This window comes from Bufo gargarizans, chromosome 4 (assembly GCF_014858855.1).
Source record: "Bufo gargarizans isolate SCDJY-AF-19 chromosome 4, ASM1485885v1, whole genome shotgun sequence".
Lineage (NCBI taxonomy): Eukaryota > Metazoa > Chordata > Amphibia > Anura > Bufonidae > Bufo > Bufo gargarizans.
Window position 1 is genome coordinate 288,442,741 of NC_058083.1, and position 17,543 is coordinate 288,460,283.

Consider the following 17,543-nt stretch of genomic DNA (forward strand, 5'->3'; position numbering starts at 1 on the left):
TGTCCCTGATGTTTCCCCCGCGTCTGTATGTAATCATGGGGCTACTGCCTACCAAATGACCAACATCCGGGTCAGTTTTCAAAATATCCCAATTTTCAGTGAGGAGCCTGCGTATCTCCCTGCTTGCTGTGTCATAAGTACCAATAATTCGTATCTGTGGCTCATCAGATGTTCTGTTCCTCGGATGCAACAGTTCTTCTCTATTACATGCTGCTGCATGTTGATACGCCTCCTTCAAAATTGCTTTAGGATAGCCTTTATCTGTAAACCGTACTTTAAGGTCATCAGCCGAGGCCTTGAAGTCAGACCATTGGGAACAATTACGTCTCATCCTGAGATATTGTCCCTTTGGGATGCCCTTCTTGAGCGGTTGGGGGTGTCCACTCTCCCATCTCAAGAGGGCATTCGTGGCCGTCGGTTTACGGAACACCTTAGTTGCAATATGACCCGAAGGGTCAATCTCAATCATAAGATCCAAAAAGGTGAGTCGTTTTTCATCAATCTCTGATGTAAAAAACAAACCAAGAGAGTTGTTATTTAGTCTTGAAACAAAACTCACAAACCCCTCCTTCGTGCCTCTCCACAAAATGAAGACATCATCAATGAACCTCATCCATAATAGTATGGATGAGGTCCATTGTTCCATTTCCTCGTTAAAGACAACCTCCCTCTCCCACCAGCCCAGGTAGAGGTTAGCAAAAGTAGGAGCACATGGGCTCCCCATCGCCACCCCCCTGAGCTGGCGGTAGAGGGAACGGTCAAACAAGAAAATGTTGTGATGCAAAATAAAATTCAACAAAGTGATCACAAATTCATTGTGTTCACGATATTGTGATCCCCTTTCCAGTAAAAACGCATTTGCTGCGTCACAGCCTTGTTTGTGTGGGATGGAGCTGTATAACGCTTCCACATCCAAGCTGGCAAGTAGGGTATCTTTTTCACATCTGATGTCATTAAGTCTTCTGAGGACGTCCATTGAATCCCTCACAAAGGACGGTAGACTGGACACAAAGGGTCTCAAAATTTGATCGACATAAATACTTATTTTTTCCGTAAGGCTACCAATACCCGACACTATCGGCCTCCCTTTAAGGGGTGTAGTCCCCTTATGTATTTTAGGTAGACTATAGAAGGCCGGTAGTGTCGGGCAGGCAGGCATAAGATATGCCAACTCGTTTGCACTTATCAGCTTACGCCATTTTGCCCTACTGAGAATCTGGCCTAATTCTCCTTTGTAGGCCTCAAGGGGATTGTGATCCAATTTTGCATAGCAGGTTTTATCATCAAGAATCCTCATGCACATCTGAACGTAACAGCTGACATCTAAAACGACCACATTGCCCCCCTTATCTGAGGGCTTGATGATAATAGTGGTATCTTGCTGTAGTTGCATCAATGCCAGCTGTTCTTGCTCTGACAAATTTTTGGGATATGGATTCTGAACGTATAATGATCTTAAACGTTCGGTGACGACAGTGAGAAAGACATCAAGGGGTGAATTGTTGGGTAGCGGAGGAAACTTTCTTGAAATGGGTTTCAGGTCAGTAAATGGTCCTTCCCCTAGATTCCTCTCGCTTTCCATCAGTAGATCAGCAAGCAATCTCACATCAGGAAGGTCATCTTTATCTATACCCAGCTTATCACACTCCTCCTTATCATGGGTGCAGAAAAACTTTTTCCATTTCAGTTTTCTGATAAATAAATTAATGTCCTTCACCCATGTAAAAGGGTTAAATTTACACTCAGGGACAAAAGATAAACCTTTACTTAAGACTGTCATTTCCGCGACAGTCAAAGTCCGTTTAGAAAGGTTAATGATTTGTGAAGTGTCCACTAATTTGCACCTCTTATTTTGCCTCTTCTGTTCCTGAGCGAATAATCGCTTGTGAATTGGGTCGGTTCCAGGGAACCCAAAGGTGTCCCTAAAAAACCGCCTCGATGTCCTCTCTCACTGCCGTCACGAGCCCTGCCGCCTCTACCTTTACCCCTACCTCTGCCTCTTCCTCTACCACGTCTATTTGGGTTTGAGCCAGACCCCGGTTCAGGATCTGTTTCGTGTTCAGAGGAGGATAAATCTGTTTCACTCTCGTTCGTATTCTTCTCTTTCTGTGGACCAGCAAACTCAAGGATCTTGCCTTCTCTAAAATCCTTACTATCCCGTACAAACTGGTTGTGCTTCCTTTCCTTCAGATAGCCAGTGAACCTCTCCACTGACTGCTGTAACAGTGTTTCCCTTTTCGAAAAATCTGGTAGAGGAGCGAACTTTTTTGCGGCCTCAATGGTTTCTTTTAACTCTGCTGTATTTTTGACCAGTAGTTCTTTTTCTTCCTCAAGAAGGAATCTCATCAACCGTAGTGATGATTCAATTGACTCCTTCTCCCATTTGTTCATCAGAGACTCCGATCTAAGCCTAATGTTAGGTAGAACAGGATTTCTTAATCCTCTTGGGACTATTTTATTTTTTAAGTAGATCTCTAAAGTTTGGATCTCCCACCACGATCTGACCTGATTCTTGTATACTCTAGTCAGATTTTTAAACATAACGTTGATATTCGGTGTATATGACTGGGTGGGAAGATCTTGTTCAGAGAACACTTCTTTAGGATTCCCTAACCATGCATCTGAAGTAATGTCCTCGGACAAAAAACCCGCCATTACAGTATTGAACAATGAAATCGGATTAACTGGTGGTTCACAATAGCGTTTACGTACTAACTCACGTGTATCTTTTTACTGCCTTCCTGGTTTAAGACTGAACAATTTGAGTAAATGAACTGTAAGTGAATAATGTTTTAACATACAGTTGCAAGAAAAAGTATGTGAACCCTTTGGAATGATATGGATTTCTGCACAAATTGGTCATAAAATGTGATCTGATGGGGGCGTGGCTAACGGCCGACATGAGCGCACGCACTTGAAGTCTGCTCCGTACCCCGTACTGAATCCTTCAACATCCTGACATACTGGCCGCTCCGAACATTGAGTGGCAGGTGCAGAAGAGGAGGAGAAGACCTGGGAAGTCGATGATGGGCCCCAGCATGGCGCAATCAGCGGCTGAAAAGCTTAAAGAATACGTGAGGCAAGAGGCCCAAAATGGCGCCGCCGCTCCTGCTACACTGCGAGCGGCGGTTACGCGAGGTCAAGCAGCACAGCAGACAGAGGCGGAGGGCTCGGGGGAGCCAGACGTAACCCTAAAAACTGTCTCTCATCAGCTCCTGACAGCAATCTCCACCTGCCAGACATCGCTTACCTGCAAAATAGAGGAAGTGAAGGTGGATTTGGGCCTGCCGAGGCAAGATGTGCAGCAGCTCAGGGAGCGTGTGCGTCATACAGAAGACAGGGTCTCGGCTCTAGAAGATCTTACTAGGCCATCTGCAAGGAATGTGCATGATGTGGAGAGGTCTGTGAGCTTATGGCAGCAAAAGTGCGATGATCTTGAGAACAGAGCCCGACGTAACAACGTCCGGATCATGGGGCTACCAGAGAGAACAGAGGGCTCAGATCCGGCTACTTTTCTGTAACTTTGGTTCAAGGCACAATTTCCTGAAGCGCCATTTTCTGGCGCCTACACCGTTGAAAGAGCGCACCGGGTTCCCGCCAGAGAGAACGGAGGGCTCAGATCCGGCTACTTTTCTGTAACTTTGGTTCAAGGCACAATTTCCTGAAGCGCCATTTTCTGGCGCCTACACCGTTGAAAGAGCGCACCGGGTTCCCGCCAGAGAGAACGGAGGGCTCAGATCCGGCTACTTTTCTGTAACTTTGGTTCAAGGCACAATTTCCTGAAGCGCCATTTTCTGGCGCCTACACCGTTGAAAGAGCGCACCGGGTTCCCGCCAGACCTCCCCCTCCAGGAGCTCCCCCAAGGCCCCTATTGGCGCGAATGCTTAATTGGAAAGACAGGGATCTTATCCTGAGCCAAGCAAGGAACAAGCGTGACATCAAACATGAAAGTGCGAATATATCACTGTTTCCCTATTTTTCAGCTGAGCTGCAAAAGAAAAGAGCCACCTTCATCTCTGTTAAGCGTCGACTCCGTGATCTAAACCTGCAATACTCCATGGCCTATCCGGGCACATCTTCGGGTGATAGATGGAGAGAAGACGGTCTTCTTTGTGGATCCTAAGGAGGCGGAAGAGTGGATTTCCAAGAGGCCAAGTCGTCCAGGACCTCGCTGATACTTTTACCACCGCAGATGCCGCAATTATCCTGTTTACACTAATACACTTGCCTGCTAGATGCGTTCCGCTGACTTTAACATCATTGTCCGGGACTAGGGAGGAATTCCCTCATCTTATACTGGAGACGTGATTGAGCTCGCAGTACTTCACGTTGATGTGATGGTGGAGATGCCATTACCCCTTTCTTTTCTCTTATCCTCCCCCTCATTGCCTCATCCCTTCTTCCTCCCTCCTCTATCCCTTTTCTCCTTTCTATTATCATTACATGTGCCTGCATTAAGCAGTATTATCCCATTGTTACGGGGCCGAGCAGACACCTGCATAGGTTTAACATCATATTGCACTATGCAGGTCTCCGGTAACTCAGCCATAGTACAGGATGGCAGTGATGTCATCATTTACTGGTTCACTCAATTATTTGCCACTCTACAGTTAAGTTATATACTGTTTATTCTGTTAAAGGCATGGTACACTAATCACAATATTGCAGCTCAGAGGGTATGCAAGAGAAGGTCTGAGGAAATGGGTCCTTATTTGCCTGAGGATGGAGGGTTGATCTGTTTGGAGAAAAAGCTGATGAAATACAAAGGGCAGATTTAAATGTTGTATCTTGGAATGTAAGGGGACTGGGTAGCCCTAGGAAAAGGATTGCTGTATTCTCTCATCTCCGACAGTACAATCCCCACATCTTGGGGCTGCAGGAAACCCACCTGATGCCAGAAACAGGGAATAGAATCAAGAAGCCATGGGTCCAGTGGTCTATAAATGCGTTCGGATCAACGCACTCCAGAGGGGTAGCTATACTTGTTCACAAGAACATTAGATGGTAAGTCCAGCAATCAGTGGTGGATCCTGAGGGGCAGTATATTCTTGTGTATGCATTCATCAATTGTGCTCCACATGTTGTGGTCAATATATATTATCCCCCCCCCCCCCGCCACTATAGCCATATTCCAGGTAGTGATGAGCTTCACTGCGCAATATCCCAATCCTAAACTCCTTTGCATGGGGGATTTAAATTTAGTGATGCTCAGTGGGGAGAGAGGGTGGATACACTCAGCAAGACACTAACCTATCTAGAATGATTAAAGAACAATGGATGGCTAGATGTGTGGAGACTGCGGCATTCACTTCAGAGGGAGTACTCCTGCTTCACTCCAGCCAGGGGCGCACTGTCCAGAATTGACTATCTTCTTGGCAGTGCCGCAGTATACACAGATATTACGTTTGGATCAAAAGGGCCCTCGGACCATGCACCGGTTTTTGCTCAACGTAGACTTTATAATGGTATCAAAAAGAGTGTCAAAATGCGTGTTCATCCGTTCTGGTTGTCTCTTATGACCACGAATGATAGAATTCCTGATCAGCTTCAGATATTTCTGGAAGTGCAGGATAAGATGACGGACGATTTGTTACTCTAGGAGACATTGAAAGCCTACTTGAGGGGATGCCTCAAATCATCTATATCCTATATCAAAAGAGATTCGGCACGCAAAGGACTGGAACTACATGCTAATTGCAAGGAGGCAGAGAACTCGTTCAGGTCTAGTCCCTCTGAGGTGAATAGGCAGGACTGGATGCTTAAGGGAAGGCTTTATATGATGCATCTCAGGGAAAAGAGTGAGCGTAAATTATTCTTTTTAAAGCAGCAATCCTTTGAGTCGGGTAATCAGGCGGGTAAATTACTTGCTCACATTGTGCGTAGTAATAGTATGTCCCCTCCGGTCATCAGAATAAAGAACTCTGAGGGCGCAGTGGTAGAATCAGTCGGCGATATACTGGAATGCTTTAAGGGGTTCTACCAAGATCTCTATAAGTCCGCGGCTCAATACACCACTCAGGAGTTAGGGCTTTATTTAGCGCAGGTAGCACAGCCCCAGCTTAGCGATGAGGACAGGAACTTACTAGAGGCCGATATTTCACTAGACGAAATTCAAATGGCAATAAAGGAGCTGCCAGCGGGCAAGGCGCCAGGCCTGGACGGAATTCTGGTAGAAGTGTACACTAAATATGCTGATGCATTGGGGCCCGAACTTCTTAAACTATATTTAGCTTCTCAGCAAAGACATCGGCTACCAGAATCTATGTATGATGCTACTATAGTGGTGATCCTGAAGCCAGATAAAGACCCTTTGGAGTGTGGGTCTTATAGACCGATCTCGCTCCTGAACCTAGATTATAAAATACTCACAAGACTACTGGCTACTAGATTAAACAAGGTAATCACCACTATAGTGCATAAAGATCAGTCAGGATTTATACTAAGTAGGTCGACATCTGATAACATTAGGAGAGCGCAGGCCATCACGCAGATAGGTGTGGCAAGGGATAAGCACTGGGCCCTGGCTTCGCTGGACACAGCCAAAGCTTTTGATTCAGTGGAGTGGGTGTACTTAATAGAAGTGCTGCAGAGTTTTGGATTTGGCCCTAAGTTCGTCAAGTGGGTGGAAATACTATACCAAATTCCCAAAGCTAATATACTGGTGAACGGGTCGCTCTCAGAGTCCTTCAAACTTCATAGAGGCACTAGGCAAGGATGCCCCCTGTCTCCGCTCTTGTTCGCCATAGCGATATAACATCTTGCCCTAAGAATCAGGCAGGACCAGGTCTTTAAAGGGGTGTGCATGGGAGACAGAACAGATAAGGTTGGATTATACGCGGATGATCTCCTTCTTTTTATGGATGAACCTGACACCACGCTCCCCAGAGCGATTGACATTATAGAAAGGTTCGGGGAATACTCGGGTTTGCACATAAATTGGATGAAATCAGCAATTTTGCCCCTATGGACACATTCGTGGCCCTCGTAAATACTGTAACTTGCTGGTTGTAGACCACTTCAAGTATCGGGGAATTGTGATCACCAGGGACCCACAATTGGCGTATTCATTAAATATAGCACCCCTGGAACCCCTGTTCGTCGATAAATTCAGAATATGGAAGACCCTACCATTATCAACCATGGGGAGATTAAATCTGGTCAAAATGATCCTCTTACCCAAAGGGCTATACCTCCTAGCGCATGCATGCACACCTGCCTGATTTCTTCCTATACTATTTAGCTGGTCAGCTGAAATTCTTAACCCGCTGGATTCTAACGTCAGAATTGCCAAATGCGGAACATTATCTCAGGGAATATTTAAGCATGTCCTCCCTGTGGTCAGTGCTGGAAGGATCACATTCTGTTCCTATGCTCTTGCTCCCTATACACAAATTGGCTCACCAGGTATGGAGTGCTGCCAAGATTCAATCATTTAAGGATCTCCCGGATGATATACCGATATGGGATAACCCTATGTTTGCCCATCTGAAAGAATTGGAGGGAGTGAATCTGTGGAAGGCCCACGGGGTTCTTACCCTGAGAGACCTATATGTTGGGGGCAGTCTATGCTCCTTTTTGCAGATGCAGGAGAAATTTGAAACTACCTCACAACTTTTTCTTTAGGTATCTGCAACTGAGGCACGCGTTAACAGTTCAATTCGGGGCAGGAGGTCGGAAAATTTCAAAATACCCCCTAATAGGTGTTCTAAGATCACAGGGTCTGAGAGGTATTATCTCTGTGCTTTATACGCATATGCTCAACAACCGAATGCTGATGAACCCTCTTGCTGTTGAGGGAAGGTGGAGGAACTCAATACTTTCTCTAACGGCTGATGACTGGATGTCACGGAAGGTGTACAGAAACTAGAAGACACAAAATGAAGATCCGACTGACTGGATTCAAAACTAAGGAACCAGAGGGTAAGCCCTGTAACAGACCTGGCTCTCTCCCTTACTGCTCAGCCTATGCAAAAATCTCTATGGTAGATGATTGCATATCCTCGTTCCTCGACTGTATGACACCTGAACACCCTATAATAGTGAGGGGACACGACCACCGCTCCCTACACTTAATACGGAGGGAGTCAGGGTCACCTAGGATCCAGCAAACAGGAAAATACAAATGAATGAACAAACTTATCTGTAGAAGACTCAGTAGTAGCATCCAGCATGCACACACTCCAGGAAGTTGTATAAACCGCAAAGTGATGCAGTATGGGAAGGGATTTAAAGGGATGCAATCAGTGCAACTACATGACAGCTGAGAGAGGCTAACGAGATGAGAAAACGAAAGCAAAACAAAAGGAACCTCAAGCAGGAGGTTCAGAAGAACGTCTGTCAGAGCTTCTCAGATGTCTGGTGGTGACACTGGAATGAAGCCCTGATGGCTCCAGTAAGGCTCCATCAATTAATAACAGGCTGATTGTCATGGTCTTACCTCCTTGCTGTTCCCTTCGTTTGACATGTGCTGGCGGCCATCTTGGTTTCTGGGTTTTCTTGTAGCCTCCCACCCTGCGGCTCCTCCTTCCCACTGGGAGGAGCTGGATGCCTAGCTCATATATATAGGAGGTCTGTGGCTTCAGTTCCTTGCTTGGTCCTCCTGTGTTCACATGCTTCCAAGACTGCTGCTGCTTCTGGTTCCTGATCCTGGCCTCGTCTGACTACCCCGTTGGTTCCTGATTCCGGCTTCGTCTGACTACCCCGTTGGTTCCTGATTCCGGCTTCGTCTGACTACCCCGTTGGTTCCTGTTCCTGGCTTCGTCTGACTACCCTTCTGGTTCCTGACCTCTGTCTCCGCAAGACCCTGCTTCGGTTTAGCCATCCGTTCGGACTTTGCTACGGCTTGCTCTTCAATAAAACCTTCTTATTTTCCACTTATCTCTTGTTGTACGTCTGGTTCATGGTTCCATGACATTAGGACCAAGCCATGAATTCTGACGGTACAGGGCCACCCTCGCTACCTACGCTGGTTGCCAGACTTGATCAGCAGGATCACCTGTTGGGTCGGTTCGCTGTGGCGTTGCAAACCCTGCTTGAACGCACGGCTCATTTAGCTTCCGTTGCCGATGGGTCGGTTGTCGCTCCTGGGCCCGCTCCTACTGCCGCTCCGGTTGTTGCGCCAGAGTCTACCCTGACACCTGTTGCTGCGCCTGTGGTGTTTCAGGGTATGACCGGTTCTGCCCCCCTTCCACAGCGCTTTGGGGGAGAGCCAACTCAGTGCCGAGGTTTCCTTAACCAGGTGGGCATTTACTTCGAGTTGCTGCCACATGCCTTTCCTACTGAGAGATCAAGGGTGGGCTTCTTGATCTCGCTGCTCTCGGACAAGGCCTTGGCCTGGGCCAGCCCTTTATGGGAGAACAACAATCCGGTGGTTGCCGAGTTTTCCGGTTTTGTTGCTTCTCTTCGGAAGGTATTCGATGTGCCGGCTCGTGCTGCCTCTGCTGCGAAGCTCCTTATGTCCATCAGACAGGGTTCACGATCCGTAGCTGAATACGCCATTGAGTTTCGTACCCTGGCAGCAGAGGTGGGCTGGAATAATGAGGCTCTGGTCGCTGCTTTCTCTCATGGTCTCTCGGATGCCTTGAAGGATGAGGTTGCAGCTAAGGACCTACCAGTGGAGCTCGAGTCTCTTATTTCTTTCCTGATTTTGATTGACACCAGACTCAGGGAGAGACCTTCCTTTAAGGAGAGCCTGCGGAGGTCTCCTAACAGATTGGCGCCTACGTTTGCTGTCCCACCCGTGCCTCCCTCTCCTCCCACGCCTCCTGGGGATGACTTGTCTGGGGGTGAACCCATGCAGCGGGGGTTTGCTCGCCTGTCTGAGGGGGAGAGGGTACTCCGGAGACGCGAGGGCCGATGCATGTACTGTGGTCTCGGTGGGCATTTTCGGTTGGCATGTCCGAACCGTCCGGGAGAACGCTCGCACCTGAGGTCCTGTCGGGGGCAGATCTTGGGTGGAGTCTCCTCGTCCCCGGTTTCCCGTGTTGACAAACCACTGATCACGGTTGTCCTCTCCTGGGTCGGGGGCTCGGTGACGACCCAGGCGTTGGTGGACTCTGGTGCTGGTGGTTTGTTCATTGATAGAGTGTTCGTTGCCGCCAATTCCATTCCTCTGCAGCCTCGAGGTTCCCCACTGGCTCTTGAGGCGATAGACGGCAGACCCCTTCTGCCGCCACACGTGACTCATGAGACCCTTCCAGTGGGGATGGCCATTGGTGCCGTTCACAGAGAGTCGGTCTGTCTCCAGGTTATTTCGTCTCCACACTACTCGGTGGTCTTGGGGTACCCCTGGCTCCAGAAGCATAATCCGACTTTCGATTGGAGATCGGTCGAGATCCTCTCGTGGTCACCGCAGTGTGGGGCTAGTTGCATCCATGGGCCTGTCAAGTTGCTGTGTACTTCCTCGGACTCTCTGTTGCCTCCTGAATACGAAGAGTACCGGGATGTATTCGATAAGGTGCGCGCGGTTGCCCTACCTCCGCACCGCCCATACGATTGTGCCATAGAGTTACAATCTGGTGCCGTTCCTCCTCGTGGCAAAGTCTATCCACTGTCGGTAGCGGAGAATGAGGCCATGGAGGAGTACGTGAGGGAGGCGCTTTCACGCGGACACATTCGCAAATCCTCGTCCCCGGCAGGGGCTGGATTTTTCTTTGTGAAAAAGAAGGGCGGCGAGTTGAGGCCTTGCATCGATTACAGGGGTCTCAATCGCATCACGATCAAGAACGCTTACCCGATACCCTTGATTTCCGAGCTGTTCGATCGCCTCAAAGGGGCCACGGTCTTTACCAAACTCGACCTGAGGGCGGCATATAACCTGGTAAGGATCAAGCCGGGCGATGAGTGGAAGACCGCGTTTAACACCAGGACCGGTCATTATGAATCCTTGGTTATGCCCTTTGGGTTGTGCAATGCGCCCGCAGTCTTCCAGGAATTCATCAACGATGTTTTCCGTGACCTGTTGCAGCAGTGTGTGGTGGTCTATTTGGATGACATCTTGGTATATTCTGCATCCATGGAGGCCCACATTCTGGATGTCAGACGAGTGTTGCAACGCTTACGAGAGAACAAGCTGTTCGGTAAGCTTGAGAAATGCGAATTTCACCGATCCCAGGTAACCTTCTTAGGTTACATCATTTCCGCTGAGGGGTTCTCCATGGATCCTGAGAAGGTTTCGGCTGTCTTACAGTGGCCCCAGCCCAGTGGGCTTCGTGCCCTGCAGCGCTTTTTGGGCTTCGCCAATTATTATCGGAAGTTCATCAGGGACTTTTCCATGCTAGCCAAGCCTCTCACGGATCTGACCAGGAAGGGCAGTAATCCTCAGGTCTGGCCGCTCGAGGCCATCCGAGCTTTTGAGGCTCTAAAGTCCGCCTTTGTGTCGGCTCCGATTCTGTCGCATCCCAACCCTGGGTTGCCTTTTGTCCTCGAGGTGGACGCGTCTGAGACGGGAGTAGGCGCCCTCCTGTCTCAGCGTAGAACACCAGAGGGTCCTCTGCTTCCTTGTGGGTTTTACTCCCGGAAACTGTCTTCCGCGGAGTGCAACTATCAGATTGGTGACAGGGAGTTATTGGCCATCGTGCAGGCCCTTAAAGAATGGAGGCACTTGCTCGAGGGCTCGGTGGTTCCGGTTCTCATCCTGACGGACCACAAGAATCTGACCTACCTCTCTGAGGCCAAGAGATTGACACCACGTCAGGCCAGATGGGCTCTGTTCTTGTCACGTTTTAATTACGTGGTCTCCTACCTACCCGGCTCCAAGAACATCAGAGCGGATGCCTTATCACGGCAGTACTCCGAGCTGTCCGGGGAGGAGTCGATTCCGACTACGGTCATACCCCCGAATCAGATCCTGGCCGCTATTCGCACCAGCCTGACTTCTCCTCTGGGTGAGCAGATTTTGGCGGCTCAATCTGGTGCTCCCTCTGGGAGACCCAACGGCAGATGTTTTGTGCCTGAGGAGTTGCGCACTCGGTTGTTGCGAACCTACCATAACTCCAAGGCCGCGGGGCACCCTGGAAAGAATCAGCTGTCCTGGGCGGTTTCACGTCTGTTCTGGTGGCCTTCTCTACGTTCCGACATCGCCGCATATGTAGCGGCATGCTCCGTTTGTGCCCAGAGTAAGTCCCCTCGGCACCTTCCGTTGGGCCTTTTGCAACCCATAGCCACTGGGGAGCGTCCATGGTCACACCTGGGGATGGATTTCATTGTGGACCTCCCTGCATCCCGAGGCCATACGGTCATTCTCATGATTGTGGATCGGTTTTCCAAAATGTGCCACTGTGTTCCTCTCAAGAAGTTACCCTCTGCACAAGAGTTGGCCTCGATTTTTGCCAGGGAGGTCTTCCGGTTGCACGGTTTGCCCAAGGAGATTGTGTCGGATCGGGGGAGTCAGTTTGTGTCCAGGTTCTGGCGCGCCTTTTGCTCCCAGTTGGGGATTCATCTCTCTTTCTCCTCGGCCTACCACCCTCAGTCCAATGGGGCCGCAGAACGATCCAATCAGGCCTTGGAGCAATTCCTTCGTTGCTATGTCTCCGATCACCAAGACAATTGGGTTGACCTCCTGCCTTGGGCTGAGTTTGCCAGGAACACGGCGGTGAACTCTTCCTCTGGGACGTCTCCCTTCATGGCCAATTATGGGTTCCAACCTGCCGTGTTACCGGAGGTATTCTCTCCCCAGGATATTCCGGCTGTGGAGGATCACCTTTCCGTCCTACGTGCTTCTTGGGTACAGATCCAGAGGTCCCTTGAGGTCTCTGCGCAGCGCCAGAAACTCCAGGCTGATCGCAGACGAGCGCCCGCTCCTTCCTACCAGGTCGGAGACCGCGTATGGTTGTCCACCCGCAACCTCAACCTTCGAGTGCCCACTCCCAAGCTGGCGCCTCGCTTTGTTGGTCCCTTCCGAGTGCTTCGCAGGGTAAACCCGGTAGCCTATGCCCTTGCGCTTCCTCCTGGCATGCGGATCTCCAACGTGTTTCATGTCTCCCTGTTGAAGCCACTGGTGTGTAATCGTTTCACTTCCTCGATTCCTCGGCCTCGTCCGGTCCAAGTGGGCAATCGTGAGGAGTATGAGGTGAGCAATATCCTGGACTCACGCCTGGTCCGCGGCCGGGTGCAGTTTTTGGTCCATTGGCGTGCTTATGGTCCAGAGGAGCGTTCCTGGGTTCCCTCCGCAGATGTCCATGCTCCTGTCTTGCTCCGAGCCTTCCACGCACGCTTCCCTCAGAAACCGTTCCTTACTCCGCGGAGGAGGGGCCCTTGAGGGGGAGGTACTGTCATGGTCTTACCTCCTTGCTGTTCCCTTCGTTTGACATGTGCTGGCGGCCATCTTGGTTTCTGGGTTTTCTTGTAGCCTCCCACCCTGCGGCTCCTCCTTCCCACTGGGAGGAGCTGGATGCCTAGCTCATATATATAGGAGGTCTGTGGCTTCAGTTCCTTGCTTGGTCCTCCTGTGTTCACATGCTTCCAAGACTGCTGCTGCTTCTGGTTCCTGATCCTGGCCTCGTCTGACTACCCCGTTGGTTCCTGATTCCGGCTTCGTCTGACTACCCCGTTGGTTCCTGATTCCGGCTTCGTCTGACTACCCCGTTGGTTCCTGTTCCTGGCTTCGTCTGACTACCCTTCTGGTTCCTGACCTCTGTCTCCGCAAGACCCTGCTTCGGTTTAGCCATCCGTTCGGACTTTGCTACGGCTTGCTCTTCAATAAAACCTTCTTATTTTCCACTTATCTCTTGTTGTACGTCTGGTTCATGGTTCCATGACACTGATTCAGCTGTTTATTCTGCACAGAAGTTACCTAACGCCCACTAGACTACACAAAATGGGCAGGATATCACACAATAGATGCCATAGGTGCTCGCAGGATGGTGCTGACTTCTGGCACCTCATGTGGGATTGCACGTACTTAAAAGGCTTCTGGAATGCAGTAATAAAGGTGCTGACAACTATGGTTCCCACTGCAGTGCCATTATGCCCCAAAATTTGTGTTCTGGGGATATTAGATGAAGAGGTCTGGGGACATCACCACAGGGTACTCTTGAGTGAGACTTTATTCTTTGCTAGAAAAGCCATTGCTCTAAGGTGGATGGCTGACAGAGCACCCACACTAGGTCAATGGAAATCATTGGTCAATCATGCTGTGATTATGGATTTTTTTTAATTTATTCACAGAAAATGTCCACAAAGGTTTCACAAGGTATGGGGAGAGTGGTGCTCATCTCCTTTGACATTGCACAATGCATGTATGTATTCGGTGGCCTATATCGTCCATATGCCTGCTGTATGATAATATGTGGATTTCGGGCTCTAGATTAATGCCTCAATACTCCCGCTGTTTCCTTATTTCTTATCGAGAAAAGATTACTCTTTAGACCTGATGCAAGATTCTTGAGTTATATTATGATGTCAATGTATCCCCTGTGTGGGATTTACCCCTGCTTTGTCCTGATGTATCATGCCTTACTTGTTAAACTTCAATAAAACGAGTAAAAAAAAATAATGTGATCTGATCTTCATCTAAGTCACAACAATAGACAATCACAGTCTGCTTAAACTAATAACACACAAAGAATTAAATATTACCATGTTTTTATCGAACACACCATGTAAACATTCACAGTGCAGGTGGAAAAAGTATGTGAACCCTTGGATTTAATAACTGGTTGAACCTCCTTTGGCAGCAATAACTTCAACCAAACTTTTCCTGTAGTTGCAGATCAGACGTGCACAACGGTCAGGAGTAATTCTTGACCATTCCTCTTTACAGAACTGTTTCAGTTCAGCAATATTCTTGGGATGTCTGGTATTGAATCGCTTTCTTGAGGTCATGCCACAGCCTCTCAATCGGGTTGAGGTCAGGACTCCAGAAGGCATATTTTCTTCTGTTTAAGCCATTTTGTTGTTGATTTACTTCTATACTTTGGGTCGTTGTCCTGTTGCAACACCCATCTTCTGTTCAGCTAGTGGACAGATGGCCTTAAAGGATAACTGTCACACTTAGACCCTAATTAAAATTTTCATATATGTAGTTACTAATTGCATGATATTCCAGAATCAGTTACTATTAGACTGACTTACCCCATATTTAATAAGATTCAGCCCTTAGCAACCAGTCTGCATAAAACTGCAATTTCACTATTCAGTTAAGATGGCCGCCACTGCCCTCACCCTGAGGCTAATCCCGCCTGCCCTCACTAGCCAGTAACAATAGCCCCCCAAAAGTGTCAGTAACCAGAGCCCTCCCCCCTAAAGGGTTAATCTCCTGCAGCACAAGGGGTCCTCTTACCACATGTTGCTGTCATTTATACACTGAGCAGAAGGCAGATCTCTCTTCCCTGGTCTGCGCTAGTTTGGCTCTGCATTGTCCCAGTCTGCTGAGTGAGGGAGCATCTGCCAAGCGCAGGGACAGGAAGAAGTGCACACAGCCCAGGCATTGTTATCAGCTGCTAGGGAGGACCTGGCTTTAATCATTTACTGACAGTCCCTGGCTGTCTGTAATCTGACCTTGCAGGCTGCGTGCTTCCGTCCTTCAACACAGAGGAGGACCTGCATAGAAACCTGATTTTAAGCACAGGTAAAAATAGGCAGTACAGGGAACAAAAATGTGGAATTAAGGGGTAATTGAATACACAGTGAAAAGTTGAAATAGGGCCACCAAGGAGATATTAATCACCACAATCCAATACTCAAAAAAAAATAATAAGATGACAGTTATACTTTAAGTTCTCCTGCAAAATGTCTTGATAAACTTGGGAATTCATTTTTCCTTTGATGATAGCAATCCGTCCAGGCCCTGACGCAGCAAAGCAGCCCCAAACCATGATGCCCCCACCACCATACTTCACAGTTGGGATGAGGTTCTGATGTTGGTGTGCTGTGCCTCTTTTTCTCCACACATAGTGTTGTGTGTTTCTTCCAAACAACTCAACTTTAGATTCATCTGTCCACAGAATATTTTGCCAGTACTGCTGTGGAACATCCAGGTGCTCTTGTGCAAACTGTAAACGTGCAGCAATGTTTTTTTGGACAGCAGTGGCTTCCTCTGTGGCATCCTCCCATCAAATCCATTCTAGTTTAGTGTTTTACGTATTGTAGATTCGCTAACAGGGATGTTAGCATATGCCAGAGACTTTTGTAGAGCTGACACTCTAGGATTCTTCTTCACCTCATTGAGCAGTCTGCGCTGTGCTCTTGCATTCATCTTTACAGGACGGCTACTCCTACGGAGAGTAGCAGCAGTGCTGAACTTTCTCCATTTATAGACAATTTGTCTTACCGTGGACTGATGAACAGCAAGGCTTTTGGAGATACTTTTATAACCCTTTCAAGCATTATGCAAGTCAACAATTCTTAATCGTAGGTCTTCTGAGAGCTCTTTTGTGCGAGGCACCATTCACATCAGGCAATGCTTCTTGCGAAAAGCAAACCCAGAACTGGTGTGTGTTTTTTATAGGGCAGGGCAGCTGTAACCAACATCTCTAATCTCATCTCATTGATTCCAGTTGGCTGACACCTCACTCCAATTAGCTCTTGGAGATGTCATTAGTCTAGGGGTTCACATACTTTTTCCACCTGCACTGTAAATGTTTACATGGTGTGTTCAATAAAAACCTGGTAACATTAAATTATTTGTGTGTTATTAGTTTAAGCAGACTGGGATTGTGTATTGTTGTGACATAGATGAAGATCAGATCACATTTTAAGACCAATTTGTGCAGAAATCCATATCATTCCAAAGGGTTCACATGCTTTTTCTTGCAACTGTATATTCAGCTTTATCAAGGAGGATTATCAAGGACCTATTTGATGGCTATCCTATAAGTCACTGTCTGGGCCTTTAAACAGGCCTTGACTTGGGATATAAGCCAAAACCAGAATCTCTACCAAAAGAAAAAGACACCCATCCGCAGACAGCTGTCTCATGGGTATTCCCTTCATCAGTTTAGAGCAGGATGCTAAGTGAGTTGGGATACATTTTTCCTCGTGGAGAGTGCCTTAGCATCCAATAGGTTGCATTGGAAAGACAAATTTTCTCCTGGATAAAAGCTTATTTATGTAACTTACTTCTTCGGCCTCTTCCCCCTCCTCTTCTTCGTGTTCCTCTTCTTCCTCACCAGCTTCCAACTCTGCTTGTATGTCTTCTGCTTCTTCATCTATGTCCTGGGATGTTATTTCCCATCCCTGATACTGAAATGGCCCTAGAGTAAAACCATAAATATTTCAACAAAAATAAATATACTATATACAGAAAACAGGTTTATGTGTGCCTGACTGTAATGATATACTGTATTCAAAACCCAGCCAAGTATCACAAAGATCACCTTAACTCCTACACCTGATTTGACCATCCAAGGTGGAATCACAACATGTTTGCAGTGTATGTTTAATGCATATGCTGGGAAATCTTCCGGGGGATATATAAAATGTATCCATAAGCCCCCATTCACCCTACAGTGGGCAACAGATCGTCCTTTTGGCTGCCGTTAGCTGGTATACATCAGTACAGAATCACCTAAACAAACTTCAAAAAAGGACCATTAAAACCACTA

At 48.0% G+C, this 17,543-nt stretch overlaps 1 protein-coding gene across 1 annotated transcript in view; it reads right to left on the bottom strand.

The window, feature by feature from the left end:
- AK9 (adenylate kinase 9) overlaps window positions 1-17,543 on the bottom strand; it is a 156,820-nt gene that overhangs the window by 48,561 nt on the left and 90,716 nt on the right. Inside the window, exon 22 of the mRNA XM_044290719.1 lies at window positions 17,059-17,192. Within this exon, the coding sequence (XP_044146654.1) occupies window positions 17,059-17,192 (134 nt within the window). The remainder of the gene's footprint in view (window positions 1-17,058; window positions 17,193-17,543) is intronic.